Source organism: Trichomycterus rosablanca, chromosome 14, assembly GCF_030014385.1.
Source record: "Trichomycterus rosablanca isolate fTriRos1 chromosome 14, fTriRos1.hap1, whole genome shotgun sequence".
In the NCBI taxonomy this organism is placed as follows: Eukaryota; Metazoa; Chordata; class Actinopteri; order Siluriformes; family Trichomycteridae; genus Trichomycterus; species Trichomycterus rosablanca.
This window is the reverse complement of record NC_086001.1, coordinates 20,834,266-20,851,710: the sequence shown is the minus strand read 5'-3', so window position 1 is coordinate 20,851,710 and position 17,445 is coordinate 20,834,266. Positions and strand designations below refer to the sequence as shown.

Here is a 17,445-nt window from a genome sequence, read left to right as displayed (position 1 = left end):
TTATTTGCGAAGTTTTGGCACTAAATTAGCTCCATAGCCTACACTTTAAATTTTAGTGAGTATCTAAACCCTGTTTTACAGTACTGATCACATTATCTACACTTTAAGTTTTAGTGTGCATCTAAACCCTGTTTTACGGTACCAGTCACATTGTCTACACTTTACGTTTTAGTGTGCATCTAAATCCTGTTTTACAGTACTGATCACATTGTCTACACTTTAAGTTTTAGTGCGCATCTAAACCCTGTTTTACGGTACTCATCACATTGTCTACGCTAGGTTTTAGTGCCCATCTTAACCCTGTTTTACAGTACTGATCACATTGTCTACACTTTAAGTTTTAGTGCGCATCTAAACCCTGTTTTACGGTACTCATCACATTGTCTACGCTAAGTTTTAGTGCCCATCTTAACCCTGTTTTACGGTACTGATCACATTGTCTACACTAAGTTTTAGTGCGCATGCAAACCCTGTTTTATGGTAGTGATTACACTGTCTACACTAAGTTTTAGTGCGCATGCAAACTCTGTTTTACGGTAGTGATTACACTGTCTACACTAAGTTTTAATGCGCATCTAAACTCTGTTTTATGGTACTCATCACATTGTCTACACTTAAAGTTTTAGTGTGCATCTGAACCCCGTTTTACGGTACTGATCACATTGTCTACACTTTTGTTTTTGTGAGCTTCTAAACCCTGTTTTACGGTACCGGTTACGTTAATAAATTTGCATATATAAATTAAATATTTAGACTAACATATATGGACTTAACATATAAAACCATGTAAAAATGAATCCTATAGATATATTTAATACATGTACATACACACATTTTACTATGGGTATTTTATATATGTCATAAACTTATATCTACACATATACAGAGGATACATGTATGTTATAATAATAGATCACCTTACAGGTTACATATGTGGTAAAACCATTATTGATATGGGGCAGATATGTCATATATTACATTTCTATGTAGGTGCAAAGTTATTATTGTGAGTGTTTGTGTATTTAATACAGAGTTAGTGTGTGTATGTAGCATCCAGAACTTTTACTGAACGAAAATAATGAAACTATTAAAACTGATTAGCAGCGGATAGTTTTATTAGCTGTAGAGTGAGAAGCTGTTTCTGTTCATCTTTACTGAAGTGAATCGAAGCAAAAGCATGAAACTCAAATGCACCTGAAGTTGATTTGTTAGTGTAATGAGACGTGACTTTCCCAGTTCTGTTTAAACGCTTTGCATAGTGGCGGCAGCAAATCCTGAAACCAGTCTGGTAGAGGACTGGAGGGAAGATGTGACTGGTCAATTTTACAGTAATTTGAAATTGATCTCTCGATCTCTCACTGAATTACTATTAATTGGCTTTCTGCAGATTTATAGCTGGACCATCAACACTCCAGCAACAAGCAGAGGGAGACAAAGAGGCTTCAGCACTCCGCTGTTGTAGATGTCTTGAAGCGTTGGCAGACTACATCTAATGATCCTCTCTGCTGTCCTGATTATACGCTGGAGTTTGGCTCGTTCCTGTGATGTACAGGAACCAAACCAGGCGGATGGATGATGTGAGGATGGACTCAATGATCGATGTGTAAAACAAGTGCTCTCTGCTGAGCCCTCCTGGCGACAAAGAGTTTGTTCCTTTCCCACTTTAGGTCCCTGGATAAGGTGGTGCCCAGGAACTTGAGTGACTCCATGCTCCATCTCAGCATGGGTTGTAAAAGGTAATACGTGGCTAATAGGATCATACTGGATTGTACTAGTTTTAGTTTGTTTAAGATAAAGCTAATTTAAGATCTTTAAGATCTATTGCTGTTCTAACAGTGGCAAAGAGAAAACTGAAGTCTGAACTATCAAATTTCTCAGATTTTACTCTTAACTTTGTTGGTTTGATGGTGTGGCTGTAAAATCTCCAGTGGTTCACAACTTAGGGGAACTTTTTGACTTTTCCCTCTCCTTTGAACCTCATATTAAGGCCTTGGTTAAAAGTTCTTCTTCACACCTTCTCAATATTGCTCTCCTGTGCCCTTACACTCTCACACTGTTAAGAGGGTTTGGATTAGGAACCACAATGCGAACACAACCACAGACACTGAAGCAGAGTTTAAAAGGTTTATTTAGAACCACAGTCCAGACAGAGAACCAGGGAACGAGGGCGGAAGCGAGGGTACCAGTAGCGGCGCTTGGGGCTTGGAGGCTGACAGTAACCACAGGAGGCAGGGTTATGAGAGATTCAGGAACCAGGCGGAGAAGGCAGGAACACAGGAACGAAGAGCAGGCTGGGATCCAGGAACCAGACAGATAAGGCAGGAACACAGATTGGACGGTTTGACCGGTTTCAACTGTGAGACGTGGAAAGTAGGATGAATCCGCATATGTTTGGGCAACTTGAGCCGGACAGTAGTGGGGCTGATGATCCTTTGGACGGTATAAGGTCCAATAAAACGAGGCGCCAGCTTCCTGGACTCAGAGTGTAGGGGTATGTTTCTGGAGGACAACCACACTGACTGGCCCGGGAGATACTGCGGACTAGGTTTTCTGTGGCGGTTGGCCGAACGCTGGGTGACGGTCTGGGACTTAAGCAGGGTAGCTCGTACGGACCTCCAGATCTTCCTGCAGCGCCGAAAGTGGTGCTCAACTGAGGGAACTGCCACCTCTGCCTCTTGTTCAGAGAATAGTGGTGGCTGGTAGCCAAGGGAGGCCTCAAACGGGGATCGGCCAGTGGCAGAGCAGGTGAGGGTATTATGGGCATATTCGGCCCACGCGAGGTGGGTGCTCCAGAGAGAGGGGCTGTTGGCCGACATACAACGCAGGGCGGCTTCCACCTCCTGGTTAGCTCTTTCCGCTTGCCCGTTGGATTGGGGGTGGAAACCGGACGAGAGGCTGACTGTGGCTCCCAGGGCTTTACAGAAAGCACGCCAGACCTGGGACACAAATTGAGGACCGCGGTCGGATACAATGTCCAGGGGAATACCGTGGATCTTGAAGACCTGGTCGAATAAGAGCTGAGCCGTCTCAAGGGCTGAAGGGAGCTTGGGTAAGGCTACCAGCCGAACCGCCTTGGAAAAACGGTCCACTACCGTCAAAATGGTCGTCATTCCCTGAGACTCCGGAAGGCCAGTGACAAAATCCAGGGCGATGTGAGACCAGGGACGTCCAGGGACAGAAAGAGGCTGGAGCAGACCGGCGGGGGGGGTGTGAGAGGACTTACTGCGGGCGCAGGTGGCGCAGGCAGCCACAAACTCCCTGGTGTCTGCTTCCAGGGAAGGCCACCAGAAGTGACGCCTAAGGAGGGACTCTGTGCGATTAGCTCCAGGATGGCTGGCGAAATTGGAGCAGTGTCCCCATCTGAGGACAGCCGGTCGTACAGCAGTCGGGACAAACAGGCGGTTGGAAGGCCCATCTCCAGGGTCGGGTTCCTGTTCTAGGGCTTCTTTAATAGCTTCCTGGATATCCCAGGTGACCCCGGCTAGGACGCAATTGGAAGGCAAGATGGAGTCGTCGGAGGGTGGAGTGTCCTCGGAAATGAACTGGCGCGAGAGCGCGTCAGGTTTGGTGTTGCGGGAGCCTGGGCAGTAAGTCAGGGTAAAGTCGAAACGACTAAAGAATAGAGCCCATCGGGCTTGGCGGGAGTTCAGCCGTTTTGCTGTCTGGACATAAGAAAGATTTTTATGATCTGTCCAGACCACAAAAGGCTGTCTTGCTCCCTCCAGCCAGTGCCTCCACTCTTCCAGGGCGAGTTTGACTGCCAGGAGCTCGTGATTACCTACATCGTAATTTGCCTCCGAGGGGGTGAGCCGTTTGGAGAAGAAGGCACAGGAATGAAGCTTGTTGTCTGGGCTAGAGCGTTGGAAAAGGACCGCTCCAACTCCACAAGAAGATGCGTCAACCTCCACAAGGAATTGCTTCGAGGGATCTGGTTGAGAAAGGACGGGAGCAGAGGTGAACAGAACCTTGAGACGGTCGAAGGCAGTCTGAGCTTCCAGGGGCCAGGAGAAGGGGACTTTGGTGGAGGTCAAGCGAGTTAGGGGGGCCGCTACCCTGCTGTAGTTGCGGATGAAGCTCCTGTAAAAGTTTGCGAACACTAGAAAGCGTTGCAAGGCCTTACGGCAGGAAGGAACAGGCCACTCAGTAATGGCACAGATCTTTTCGGGGTCAGCTTTAATTCGCCCTGGCTGGATGACAAAGCCGAGGAAGGCGATGGAATTCGTGTGGAACTCGCATTTCTCAGCCTTGATGAATAACCTGTTTTCCAACAGGCGAGACAGGACCCACCGGACATGAATGACGTGCTCCTCAGGGGACCGGGAAAAAATCAATATGTCGTCCAAATAAACGAACACGAAAGGGTACAGGAAATCGCGTAGGACGTCATTTACCAGGGCCTGGAAGACTGCGGGGGCGTTGGTCAGCCCAAAGGGCATCACCAAGTATTCGAAATGGCCGAGGGGGGTGTTAAAGGCCGTCTTCCACTCATCACCTTCCCGAATATGCACCAGGTGGTAGGCGTTGCGGAGGTCAAGTTTACTCAAAATAGTAGTACCCTGCAGAGAGTCGAAAACAGAGGACGAAAGCGGAAGGGGATACTTGTTCCTGACCGTGATCTGGTTCAGCGCCCGATAGTCTATGCAAGGCCTCAAGGACTTATCCTTTTTCTCCACAAAGAAGAACCCTGCACCGAGGGGAGAGGAGGAGGGACGGATGAGACCAGTTTCAAGACACTCAGAGAGGTAATTCTCCATGGCTTCACGCTCCGGACGAGACAGGTGGTAAAGACGGCTGGTGGAAAGTGCGGCCCCGAGGAGGAGATTAATAGCGCAGTTGGAGGGCCGGTGGGGAGGAAGAGATCGAGCTCGGTCCTTACTAAATACTTCCTGAAGATCATGATACTCGGAGGGGACCTGGGAGAGGTCAACATCGTCGATGGAAGGAGGGGGGTCGGTACGAGGGCTAGAGGGATGGACTGCTGACTGTAAACACCGGGAGTGGCAGAGATCGCTCCAAGCAGTGATCTTTCCCTGCTGCCAATCAAGATGAGGATTATGTGTTGAGAGCCGTGGGAACCCCAAAACCAGAGGGGACTTGGGAGTCTTGACTACCGAGAAACGGATGGACTCGCGATGATTGCCCGAAAGGACTAGGGTAACCGGGGCCGTACGGTGAGTAATTCGAGCAAACATGCGCCCATCCAGAGCAAAAGCGGTTACAGGGGTGTCGAGAACCTCCAAGACGCACCCTTTTTGGGTGGCAAGGCTTTCATCGATAAGATTGTCCTTCGACCCGGAATCGATGAGTGCAAGGAGGGACACTGGATTCCCGGGGAAGCATAGGGTAGCAGGGACCTGGAGGCGAGGACGAAGAGGTGGGGTAGTGGGTCTTGAGCTCGTCAGAATCCCCACTCCTACTGGCGAGCTTGGAGGCTGACAGTAACCACAGGAGGCAGGGTTATGAGAGATTCAGGAACCAGGCGGAGAAGGCAGGAACACAGGAACGAAGAGCAGGCTGGGATCCAGGAACCAGACAGATAAGGTAGGAACACAGGAGCGAAGAGCAGGCTGGGATCCAGGAACCAGGCAGACAAGGCAGGAACACAGGAACGAAGAGCAGGCTGGGATCCAGGAACCAGACAGATAAGGCAGGAACACAGGAGCGAAGAGCAGGCTGGGATCCAGGAACCAGGCAGACAAGGCAGGAACACAGGAACGAGGAGTAGGCTGGGATCCAGGAACCAGGCAGATAAGGCAGGAACACAGGAGCGAACAGCAGGCTGGGATCCAGAAACCAGGCAGACAAGGCAGGAACACAAGAGCAAAGAGTAGGCTAAAAGGGAACCAGGCAGTGTGCATAGCAAACAGCAACTGACAATCTGGTGGTGACCGAGAGGAAGGCAGGGGCTTATAACAAGGAGGCTGATGAGAAGGTAATTAGGGCCAGGTGAGTCAAATTAAGCAGGGGAGAGATCTATTGGCTGGAATGGGAGGAGAAGTACCTTCAGCCACCACTAGATGTCGCCAAAACCACCAGAGGGGAGGCCACAGAGAACAGCAGCTCAGGAGGAGCTCTTAACACACACGAAGATGCGTTCATCTCGTCCCGTTTAGATCGGTCATCCCAACAAAATCATACAGTATGTTCTTCAGTATGTTCTTTGATGCTCGAGTTCTTTCATATATTACATCACTCCAAATCTTTATCAGCTACACTGGCAACCTGTCCCACTTCATACTCAATTTCAAGTTCTACTCTGTTCTCCTCCACTTTCTGTAGAGGTGCCCTGGGGGGTATTCCAGAAAGCGGGTTAAGTGATTAAACCAGGTAAGTTAACTCAGAATTAACGAAAACTCGGGGTTTTCCATTCCAGAAACCGAGATTAAAGAGAACCTGAGTCAGTTACTATAGCAACTTACGCTCTGAAGCTAACCTGCTCACTGGCAGGTTAACTTAAACCTAATCCGGGGTTACACACACTTTTCTCATGCAAACATGGCGTGTCCTTTTCTCCAGGATCCAGTTGATATCGAAGCGCAAATTATTCGCAGAGCTCTTCATCGCAAACGAGTAATTAGACCCAGATTAGACATACTTTCATTTCCCGATGAATTTCTCCGCGAACGTTACTGTTTTTCCTCGCAGTCAATTATATACCTAAACAATATTCTTAAGCCACACATTTCAAATATTACACATCGTGGATCAGCCCTCACGTCTTTGCAGACTTTATGCATTGCTCTCCGTTTTTTTGCCAATGGATCTTTTTTATACAATGTAGGAGATGCTGAACACATAGGCAAGGCAACTGTATGTCGGTCAGTCCGCAAAGTATGCCTAGCATTAAAACGGCTGTTGTACAATTTTGTGGTGTTCCCTGGGCATAAGCCTATAATGAACATCAAAGAGGAATTCCACAGAATTGCAGGTTTGTCTTTATTAACAAAGATTACAAAATGATCAAACAAATGGGAAGTAAAAGATAAATAGCTCTGCAACATTTAATATTTTAGGATTTCCAAGAGTCATTGGATGCATGGATGGAACCCACATTCCAATTAAAGCACCTGCCGAAAAATGAAGGGGATTATGTAAACATGGGGCCAGTGATAGCTTGGTGGTTAAGGTACTGGACTAGTAAGCAGAAGGTTGCCGGTTCAAGCCCCGCCACCACCACCAAGTCGCCACTGTTGGGTCCCTGAGCAAGGCCCTTAACCCTCAATTGCTCATCGTGTTCCGCTCATTGTGTAAGTCGCTTTGGATAAAAGCGTCTGCTAAATGCTGAAAATGAAAATGAAATGAATGAAATAAACAGAAAATCCTTCCACAGCATTAATATACAAGTAGTGACCAGCATAAATGTACTAATTTTTTAAAAAATAAAAGTCTAACATTTAATACATTACATAAACTTATTGTTCTCCTCCATTAAGATCAACATTATTACAAATGTTGAAGCCAAATGGCCAGGCTCTGTGCATCATGCAAGGATTTTTCACGAGTCTGCACTATACAATAAATTTGATCAGGGTAAGCCTGTGGCACTTTTGCTATGGGTGGGATTCACATTCAGTGTATTGTTACATTGTTTCGGTTTTAAATCACTGCACCCCCTGTGTGCTTACAGGACAATACGACGGCCTCCTTGTTGCAGACAGAGGGTATCCCTGCATGCCATATGTGATGACGCCATACCCTGACCCTGAGCCTGGACCACAGTCACGCTACAACCTGGCCCTCTGCAGAACAAGAGCAAAGGTTGAAATGACAATCGGGATCCTCAAGGCCAGGTTTCAGTGCCTGCGGGGGCTCAGGGTCACCCCAGAGAGGGCATGTGACATTATAGTGGCATGTGTGGTATTGCACAACATTGCCACTATCAGAAGGGAGCAACATCCTGCCATACCCCAAATAAATGATGAGGAGGAACCTCATCTTAATGTACCTGAACACAGAAATGGTCGAATTGTCAGAAATTCAATCTGCAATCACTATTTCTCTGATTGATTATTTTTCACCATTTTCCTTACCCATCTGCCCTTTACAATATAAACTGAGGACAACTTAATTTCTGTTTATGATTTCTTTATTTCCTGAAAAAAAAAAAAAATGCCAACAAGTTAATTTTCTTGTCCTTATTCTTGGTAAGAACATATATACACTCACAGCAACTACTCCCACCTTTAATTTATATTCCAGCAACTCAATTTCCAGTCTTGTCTGTTTTATTTGGAGTTTTATATGTTCCATCTGAAGATCACACTTTTCAATTTGTTTTTTTCAGGTGGACCTTGTATAAATCCTTTACAGCCAACTTGAAAGAAAGAGACAAAAATACCATGTTATGCTAAAATAAATAGCTTTGTGTTCTAAATATTTTAGATATTTATTGAGACATAAACATATTCTTACTGTTCCAAGCTGAGCTTTGGAGGTGGATGGTTCCTCATCAGATTCATGATCACCAATCACATTCTGTTATAGGACAGTCACACACATTACCATGTTTAATCAAATGAAATACCATGGTCAACATATTCAACATATGCAACGTATACTGTACCTCCATAGACCTTCCAGGATCCTCCCACTCTGAGGCAGCAGAGATTGTTTCATCATCATCCTGCAACAGGAATTTTGTTTTTTGTTTAACAGAAAGATATTTATACACATCAAGTAAGATTTAGGAACATTAAGATCACTTACAACTGCAGGAGGCTCATTTGGTTGCACCACACCACCAATCACTGGGGAGATGGCATTAAAACATGTTTAGACTATCAATGCAGTTCTCACAGTTTATGAACTAGAAACTAATAAATGTAATGAACATGCCTTTAACATAAAGAGTTGTGTCCTGGGGGGTTGTTGGCTCAGATGAGCTCCCTCCAGTGATTCCATCAGTTATAGGCCTGCCACTGTTCTGTGACAGTGCAAGCTCCTCTGCCTGGGTGAAAGGCAGTGGTGGTGGCCCCCCTCCTGTTTTTCTTACTTCAGCCTTTTTCCTATTAGCTGCAAAACCATAATCAACTGTAGGGCATACCTAGCTTGATAAAAGTAAGAACATTAGGTAGTTATGTACAAGTCATACCACTTTGTACTATGTTTTTATATTTCATCTTCATTTGCTGCCATGTGCGTTTAATCCCACTTGGATTACACCTAGGTTAATAAAAAAAAAAAGTGTACAAATCAAGACAAATATTAAAATTATTTTTCCATATCCTTTCACTAAGTGAATTAGTTTTTTTTATTTAATTTTAACTCACGCATTAACTCGTTTCGCAATTTTTTGCGAAGCTGACTCCCTTTCCTTTGCTGCTGCTGCTGCTGTATTACTTTTATGCCGAAATATAATTTCATAAGCTGCATACACAGACATTAACATTTCCTGCTCTATTGGTGTGAAATATGATGATGTGAAAGGAGTGCCTTTCACATCTTATATAACCACCTAGCCAGCTCACCAAACGAGACTTCCTTCATAAGCTATGTGCTGCAGCCATCGAAAGTAGGAAGTGGTCATAATAATGTGACTCGACAGTGTAGTATAAACACCAAAAAATCCAGAGTATGAATCATTGGAGAATGAAGCAGCAAGAACCTTGAGAGTAGAAAATAAGACCTACCTTCTCCAGTAATGCTGCCTGCACTGCAGGATCGTTCACGTCCTGATCTGACCGAACCTTGAACTTCAGGATCTGCTTCTGGCCTGTTATAACTATTCACATACAGAAACAGATACAAATGAAGCTGATATTATGAAGAATTATGAAAATAAGACAGGAAGCAACTTTAACTCACTTCCATGACAGAAGAAAGGTTTGAGGTCCGAGCACCGAGCATCACCGGCCTGAAAATTAGATAAATAACCACAGTCTTCAAGTGATAATGAATTATCAGGTTGTCCAGACTTCCAGGTGATGTTGGCCAGGTTGGTCTGGTCTAGCCACTTCCAGGTGGTCCTAAACAGATCGATCCAAGTCATCCACGTGAATAATATACCTAGGAGGGAATTTTCAGTTGGATCTCTTATGATGGCCAGGTCAGTGTAGTGCAGCCTGCAGTAGCTCTGAGCGTCAAACCAGGTCTTACTGGTAAAGATGTAGACGTACTTGCCGCTACCAGTTTTTGTCCCTGTGAAATTAGAAAACACAAAACATGTAATTATCTAAAAAAATATTTCAATACATATCTGATCACGCTGGCATTTCTAAATGCTGTAAAAACATTAGATTTAGATTTTTCTGAATCAACAAGTTTAAAGTTGTGTGTTTGGTTTAGAGATATTCAGACAGGAGTGAAATCTTAAGTCAGCATTGTGGACGCTGAGGGTTCACTTACCATCATAACACAAAAATGGCCATGACAATGCACAGGCTGCATCCCCCCAAGTACCAGAGTCATCCATAAACCCACACTCTTCCTGGTATTGCTTATTGTCTGGTTCACCATTAGCCCACTTGTTCACGGTTCCTGGTGGCCCATTACTGCTGGACCAGCGCCAGTCGTGCAATTCTTTGTGAAGTCCAAACCAGGCATCAGAACTGAACTGTTGTTTCAGAGCTTCGTTCTGAAGTTTGAGCATGTCGGCGTCACTTTCGATGGTAGCCAGGTCGGTGTACGTGGCTCTGCAGTAAGTCTGCGAGTCGTTCCACGTTTTGCTCTGCTGTATCAAGTAGTATTTACGGAGGACTAGGGGGGCCGCTCCTGTGGACCAGATTTAGATTTAAAATAAAAGTTCAAACACCTGAATGAAACATCTGATCGTATGAATACGTGACAAAATATTAACAACACCGATCCTTCTATAACTCTATCCATCTACACTGACCAGGCATAACATTCTGAGCACTGACAGGTGCAGTGAATAACACTGATTATTTCTTGATCGGCACCTGTTAGTGGGTGAAATATATTAAGTGTGAACATTTTATCCTCAAAGTTGATGTTATAAGCAGGAAAAATTGACGAGCACGAGCATTTGAGTGAGTTCAAAAAGTGAATTAAATGCAAGTATCAAAAGTGGTCCAAGGAAGGAACAGTGGTAAACCGGTGACAGGGTCATGATGCCCGTGTGGTTCAATCCAACAGACGAGTTACTGTAGCTCAAATTGCTAAAGAAGTAAATGCTAGTTCTGATAGAAAGGTGTCAGAATACACAGGGCATCTCATTTTGTTGGCTGCATAGCCGCAGACCAGTGAGGGTGCCCAAATTCCCCAGGTCACAATCAAATCAAGCCTCTGTGGGATGTGCTAGACAAACAAGTCCAATCCATGGAGGCCCCACCTCACAACTTACAGGTGTTAAAGGTTCTGCTGCTAACATCTTGGTGCCAGATACCACAGCACACCTTCAGGGGTCTAGTGGAGTCCATGCCTCGACAGGTCAGGGCTGTATTTAATGTTATGCCTGATCAGTGTATAATTCCATCCATATGTCATCCACATATTTATAACTCTGTTTGGTATGTGTGTTCATTATATTCTGCTCAGCAAAGCTTTGGCGTTATCTGGCGTCACTAAAAGTAACTGCACAAATTTAACCTGAAATAGTTCAACCAATAGATTTCCCCCTATCTTCACCTCATCACATAGCATTTAAAAGCCTCTGGGGGTTTCTCTTCACTCCTCACCAGATCGTCCATTGAGGCTATTCCCCACAGAGATCAGCTCTCTTCATTCCTGAAAACCAAACATACTTATTTTTTCTTGTACGCCAAGCTTCTTCCCCTCACCTGGATCTCCTGTTCCATGCTTCCATACTCCCTTTCAGTCTCCATTGTTCCCGCACTTCCTTCGTTGCACCTCCTATGTTATTCCTGCCCTAAGTCTTTTGATTTTGTTGTTCTTAATGAACCTTTTAAAATCGACCTTTGAGTCCTTAATGTGGTGTTCGCTTTGTGGTTCCAAAAAAACCTCTTATTGGCTTATTGCCACTCCTAACTATGTTAAATTTCATACACATAAATGTTAAACATCTCCATCTATTACTGCATTTATCAATTCACATGTCCCATCATTCACACATTTTTAACTATATCTAATACATCGTGTTTTTTTTTTTTTTTTTTACTTTTTTCCAGCTACCCACATTATGCAATCTGGTCCCACTGTGGCTTACAAAATAACATAACATAAAGCTTTCACAAGAGGGCGGTCACGTAAAAGTTTTGTGTTTTTGTGCCAGTTAAAACTTTTTTTTTTTGTTTTTTTTTTATTATTATTCTCCGGGACAGATATGGTTTTAGGTACCATTTATTTACTTTTGAGCAGTTCTTTTGATCTTACAGGGAACCAGAACTGGAAAATACTCTCTTGAGTAAAATGTTTCTATATACCTGTACTATAAATATGGATTAAGCAGGAATGCTACTGCAATATGCTAATCTTCTCTGCACAGACACATTGTCAATGAGTTTATATTTTACTGGATGGATGACTACTGAAAGGATTCTGAAAGCGAACTTCTGTTTCCACACAAGGACTAAATAATTGTGTTGATGCAGACCATATCATGAGTGTAACATTGGGATTATCTTGATAGTAACTCCTTCTGGTAAGGCTGCTAAATCTTTGAAAAACCAAAGGCCATCAGCTTACTTTGGTCAACCAACTTAGAAAACCTTGGATTTTACCTGAAAAAAGGACATTTGTAAATGTTGTGGTGATAGTGGGGAGCCTGTCTTGACAGACGCTCAACTGATCAAAAACGTCCTGGGCAGTGTGTCCACTCCACAGGTGAGTCACTGCACTACACTGATGGGCAACTTCCCTTTTAAATCAATCTTATCTGTGTCTACTCCAGCAGGACGGCGCGCTGGCCAGTCGCCCCACCCATTCAGTGCAGGCACATCTCCCTGATCTACAATGCTATGACAGGTGGCCATTTGCCCAGACTGTAGCAACCAATCAAATTAGCAAAAAACAAGTTTTATAAGTAACATCTGTGTCAATATGTGAAAAACAGGTTTCATAAGTGGGTCAGAGTGACCCTTACCTCACAGACAAATGAGCAAGCAGGTTAGGATTAGGTGACAGACAATGCAGTCCTCATTCTAATACATTAATCTAATACATCTATCCATTCATCCACCCATCCGTAATGGCTTCCTTCCAAAATGTTATTTATATGGTCATTTTTCCAATCATAACCCATTTTTATTACCAACAGAGCCCAACACACAGTCATCATATTTGTAATCATGTAGTGATACTGTTAGAACAGCAAGAGATCTTAAAGAAATCATGGCGTTCAGATCGTCTACTCCACTGCTATGAATTTAAGAGAAAAAAAAACTGAGCACATGGGAAGAAACTCATCACACACATCACACACATACAAATAAGTAACTGTCTAGTTTATTACAGAGAAGACGAGTTCAAGCAGAACCAAGTCAATGGTTAGGGGTGTTGGGGTTGTTTAACATTCAGAGGGGAAACAGAACCTGTTGGAACAGGTTGTGTGGTTAAATACTACACTTAAAAATATTACACTTACCTGTGAGAAACAGGAGGATGATCAGCAACTTCTTCATCACCTCTTTGTTACTAGAGAATTGAAGAACTGTAGTTCTCCTGGCAGTTCCACCTGAAATAAGTATCTTTTTTACTTTTTTTTATCAGCTAGGAAGGGAAGCTTAAAGAGGGTGAATCTTTAGTTCAGGTTGATTTGCTGACTAAAGTAAAGAAAACACAGACGTTCATCTGCCTCTTTATTTTCTTACTTTATTAACTTTATTTGCTAGGTTAATAAGTTGCTTTGGTGATTTGTTTAAACACTTTGCATTGTGGCTTTTTCGCAAGGCAGAAAATCTTAAAACTCTGGTTCTCAAAAGATGGTATACCGGCACTGTTGGTACTTCAACTGCTTCCAGGTGGGTCTCAAAATTCCTTGGAGAATTTGCCAATTTTTTTTGAAAAAGTAGAGACAGTCAAAATAAGACAATGGTAATATAAGTAACTTTATTCTGAACAGGTGAGGTCATCAAGAGTGAATTTAAAAGGAGCGTCCACCACAGACTAAGTCTTTACAAGCAAGGATGGTTCATGGTTCACCACTTTGAGCCAAACCTTTTCTGTGAATCGTTAGTCAGTTCAAAGACAATGTTTCTCAGTGCAAGTTGCAAACAATTTAGGTCTTTCACCATCTACAGGTCAATACTGTCTTTGGCCTTGTTTAGCGGCCCAACAGTAGCAACTCGGTAGTAATGGGGCTTAATTTAGTGACCTTCTGAACACTAGTTCAGTACCTTTGCCAATTACCATTGCTCATAAAATTTACCAGGTAGAAAGAAGTAAAGAAGTAACAGGTAGGGGTGTTCCAGTAATTTTGATGGTTTAAGCCCCAACATTCCAGTAAGGTTGATGGTTTAAGCCCCAACACTTAATAAATAAAAGAATTATACAACGATGTCTGTGATAAATGGGTCAAAAGAGATGAGTTAATGCCATGTAATGGAAGTAGTGCAGTGTTTATGTAGTGTTTATAAAGAATGTTAAAATTGAGCCTCTTATATATTGGTCCTTTCTATGTTCCAAGAGACACACTAATACAACAAATATGTTACATATTTGAACATAGAACATAATGTTAAGTGCTTTTACATTGATTATTTTTTTGTGAGAGCAGGAGTACCTGTACCACAAATGCGTACAGGTAAGATCACTGATGACAATTACAAAGAAATGCTATAGCATGTATAATATTTTCCATGAAGCCACTGGTTGGTAGCATAGTGGCATGCTTTTGTATGTGCATGCATTTGCGAGTGTGAGTGAACTTGTGAGAATGTGTATGCAGTTATTCTCCTATAAGAAGGTGGAAGTTTTGGTTACATTTTTTAATTCATTAATAATCAGAATAGGTGCTGAATTATTTATCAGTCTGACTAATGTCTACATTCCAGAATAGTTCAGTACAAAATATGCAGCCAGCTACATATTCAGTAAAAAAAAAAATCAAATTGTCATCAACTTAACTCGGTGGCTGGCAGGAGGGTGGGTAAAGGCTGGTTTTATGAGTTTTGTTTGAAATCCGATGTCATGCTGAAAATGTTGACATGAATGATACAACTTTTTATGCAATTTATGCATGTGTTGGTCAAAAAGCTACTGTGTGTTGGTGACTTATATACAGTTTATATATAAAGAGTGCTTAATGAAGTTTTAAAAATGCATCATATTCAAGTGTTTTTGTTTCTTTAGCCAATTAAAAATTTAATTGAATGCACAGTATTTTAATTACATGTACCAAACTAAAATGACTGGTAAATTGGTAGATTGGTAAGGAGTAACAATTTACTTTTAAGTAAAACAAATAATTGAGTCGGAAAATTTGGAAACTTTAAGTTGACTTAAGTTCAAGTTAACCATAAATTTAAGCTGCATTAATGCAAACTATTGATTTGAAAACTGGCTGAAAGAAATTGTGTTAATCTAACTTTTAAACTTAATAAAACTTAATTCATTTACATGTTACCAACTGAAGTAAGTTTTTTAAGTTGGTCCAACAATTCTTTAATAAATGTATCACAGTAATGTGGTGGAGTAAAAGTAAAAGTTGCTGAAAAATTTTACACTCGAATAAAGTACAGATACTTCAAAAAATATTTAAGTATTATTAATTCAAGTATTTTTATTATACTTAAATATTTAAGTATTATATATATTCATTGTCTGAAGCTGCATGAGCGACGGACGTCTATAAGAAGCAGCTTGTTACAGCGTCTCTCGCTTACGGTCACACCACCCTGAGAACACCCGATCTCGGAAGCTAAGCAGCGTCGGGCCTAGTTAGTACTTCGATGGGAGACCGCCTGGGAGTACCAGGTGCTGGAAGCTTTAATACTGTAAATATTAATGAATGACTTTTAACTGCGCAAATTTTCAAACGTTTCCTTGGATTGCATTTATTACTAGCTTAAAAAACTAATTTAAATCTTTACCATTTTACTGACTTCATAATTTCATAAATTCATATGTGGAGTTCATCCCCATCTAGTGGTGCAAGAAATACATTACATCTTGTTGAATAGATACAGATTTGTGACTTTATTATTATTATTTTATTTTTATAATTATTAATTGTTGTTGTGTTTGTTGTTATTTTTTGAAACTCCTCATGTTTTAAAGTGTAAAAGCATAAACAGCACTGTCTATAAAGATGAATCCTCTTGTGCTTATAGACTAGTTGGTTTGCAGTGTTATTTTTAAGCTTCTACTGGTGTGAATATGTGAGTTGGAAAACAAAACATGACATTAGAGAAACTGCTTGGAAGAACGTCTAGGACTGACTGTAGTCCTCTCTAAAGCTACCTGAGCAGTGTTGGCCCAGCTAACACAGAACGTTCCCGTAACGTTAGATTTTGGTTCCCCTATGGTTATTTTTAGGGAACCATCCCATAACGTTATGGTAACGTTCTATTTTCGTAAAAAAATCAGCGCTGTTCCCGGAACGTTCCGGGAACTATGAAACCTAACGTTCTCTCATGGTTTTATGAAAACTAACAGAGAACGTTATCTAAAAGTTGCCTTAAGGTTTTCTTTCTTATGTGTTTAAAGTAACGTTCCAGTAACGTTCCCGGAAGGTTTTCTTAAGATCTTTAAAGTTTTTTAGTAGGAACTTACCAAAAAGCAGCCTTTCCCAGCTAGCACAATCATCTGGCCCAGTTCCCACTTTTCTATCGGCACAGTCGGCCGAGTGTCAGAATCGGCCAGAATCAGTGTAGCCAGATCCGGCCCAGTTGTTACCACAGCTGGGTTTGGCTGGTGCTTGTAGAAACGCGTGCGCGCCGACGCTGGTTGTCCAGCTGTGGCCCAGCGTCCAGTCTCTGATTCAGCGCCGGCGGAACGAGCGTCACCATAGCAACAGTGCGACGCGAGCCGTTGAAAAAGAGGAATCGTTCGTTCGTGTGAGGTAAATAAACGTTTAATCTTAACAACTTTTTACTAAGCAAAAAGTAAGCAGAAAGTCTTTTAATGAGTTTTGGATTAAGATAGAGAGCAATTTGGAAATGAAACTGTTAGGTAATGTTATCTAGTGAGTTTCAGGTTAACTGGTAGTCTGAACTGAAACACTTCAGGTAACGTTAGCTAAAAGGCTAACAGTTTCTAGCATTAGACAACAGCTGCAAAATAATTAAAGTTCATTGAATACTGTGGATAATGTAAACTTAAAAGCTACAATAAGCAACAAGAACAACAACAACAATAATAGTAATACAATAATAAGCAACAGACGACCTACCATCTCTGACTACATCCACAAGGTGGACCAACAAAGCAGGTGTGTATAATTTAAGAGTGGACAGTGAGTGGACACGGTATTTGAAAACTCCAGCAGCGATGCTGTCTGATCCACTCATACCAGCACAACACAAACTAGGCACACCACCACCACGTCAGTGTCACTGCAGTGCTGAGAATGATCCACCACCTAAATAA

The 17,445-nt window shown here is 42.4% G+C and overlaps 2 protein-coding genes, 2 long non-coding RNA genes and 1 pseudogene across 4 annotated transcripts; 2 read left to right on the top strand and 3 right to left on the bottom strand.

Annotated features, from left to right (window-relative positions):
* The first annotated feature begins 6,495 nt into the window (after nucleotides 1-6,495).
* On the top strand, nucleotides 6,496-8,033 carry LOC134326187 (putative nuclease HARBI1). Its single transcript, XM_063008380.1, has 3 exons — nucleotides 6,496-6,570; nucleotides 7,434-7,530; nucleotides 7,628-8,033. The coding sequence occupies exons 1-3, from the start codon at nucleotides 6,496-6,498 to the stop codon at nucleotides 8,005-8,007; spliced, it is 552 nt and encodes a 183-aa protein (XP_062864450.1). The 3' UTR covers nucleotides 8,008-8,033.
* Nucleotides 8,034-8,159: 126 nt separating this feature from the next.
* On the bottom strand, nucleotides 8,160-8,640 carry LOC134326918 (uncharacterized). Its single transcript, XR_010014639.1, has 3 exons — nucleotides 8,564-8,640; nucleotides 8,413-8,475; nucleotides 8,160-8,314 (listed from the first exon to the last, which is right to left on the bottom strand). It is a non-coding gene; the product is annotated as an uncharacterized LOC134326918 (long non-coding RNA).
* A 938-nt stretch (nucleotides 8,641-9,578) lies between these two features.
* Nucleotides 9,579-10,682, bottom strand: LOC134326186 (C-type lectin 1-like). The gene is made up of 3 exons (XM_063008379.1): nucleotides 10,345-10,682; nucleotides 9,805-10,137; nucleotides 9,579-9,721 (listed from the first exon to the last, which is right to left on the bottom strand). The coding sequence occupies exons 1-3, from the start codon at nucleotides 10,586-10,588 to the stop codon at nucleotides 9,579-9,581; spliced, it is 720 nt and encodes a 239-aa protein (XP_062864449.1). The 5' UTR covers nucleotides 10,589-10,682.
* A 15-nt stretch (nucleotides 10,683-10,697) lies between these two features.
* LOC134326922 (uncharacterized) lies at nucleotides 10,698-16,900 on the bottom strand. Its single transcript, XR_010014642.1, has 3 exons — nucleotides 16,630-16,900; nucleotides 13,502-13,591; nucleotides 10,698-10,710 (listed from the first exon to the last, which is right to left on the bottom strand). It is a non-coding gene; the product is annotated as an uncharacterized LOC134326922 (long non-coding RNA).
* Nucleotides 15,735-15,843, top strand: LOC134327217 (5S ribosomal RNA; annotated as a pseudogene).
* Nucleotides 16,901-17,445: the final 545 nt, after the last annotated feature.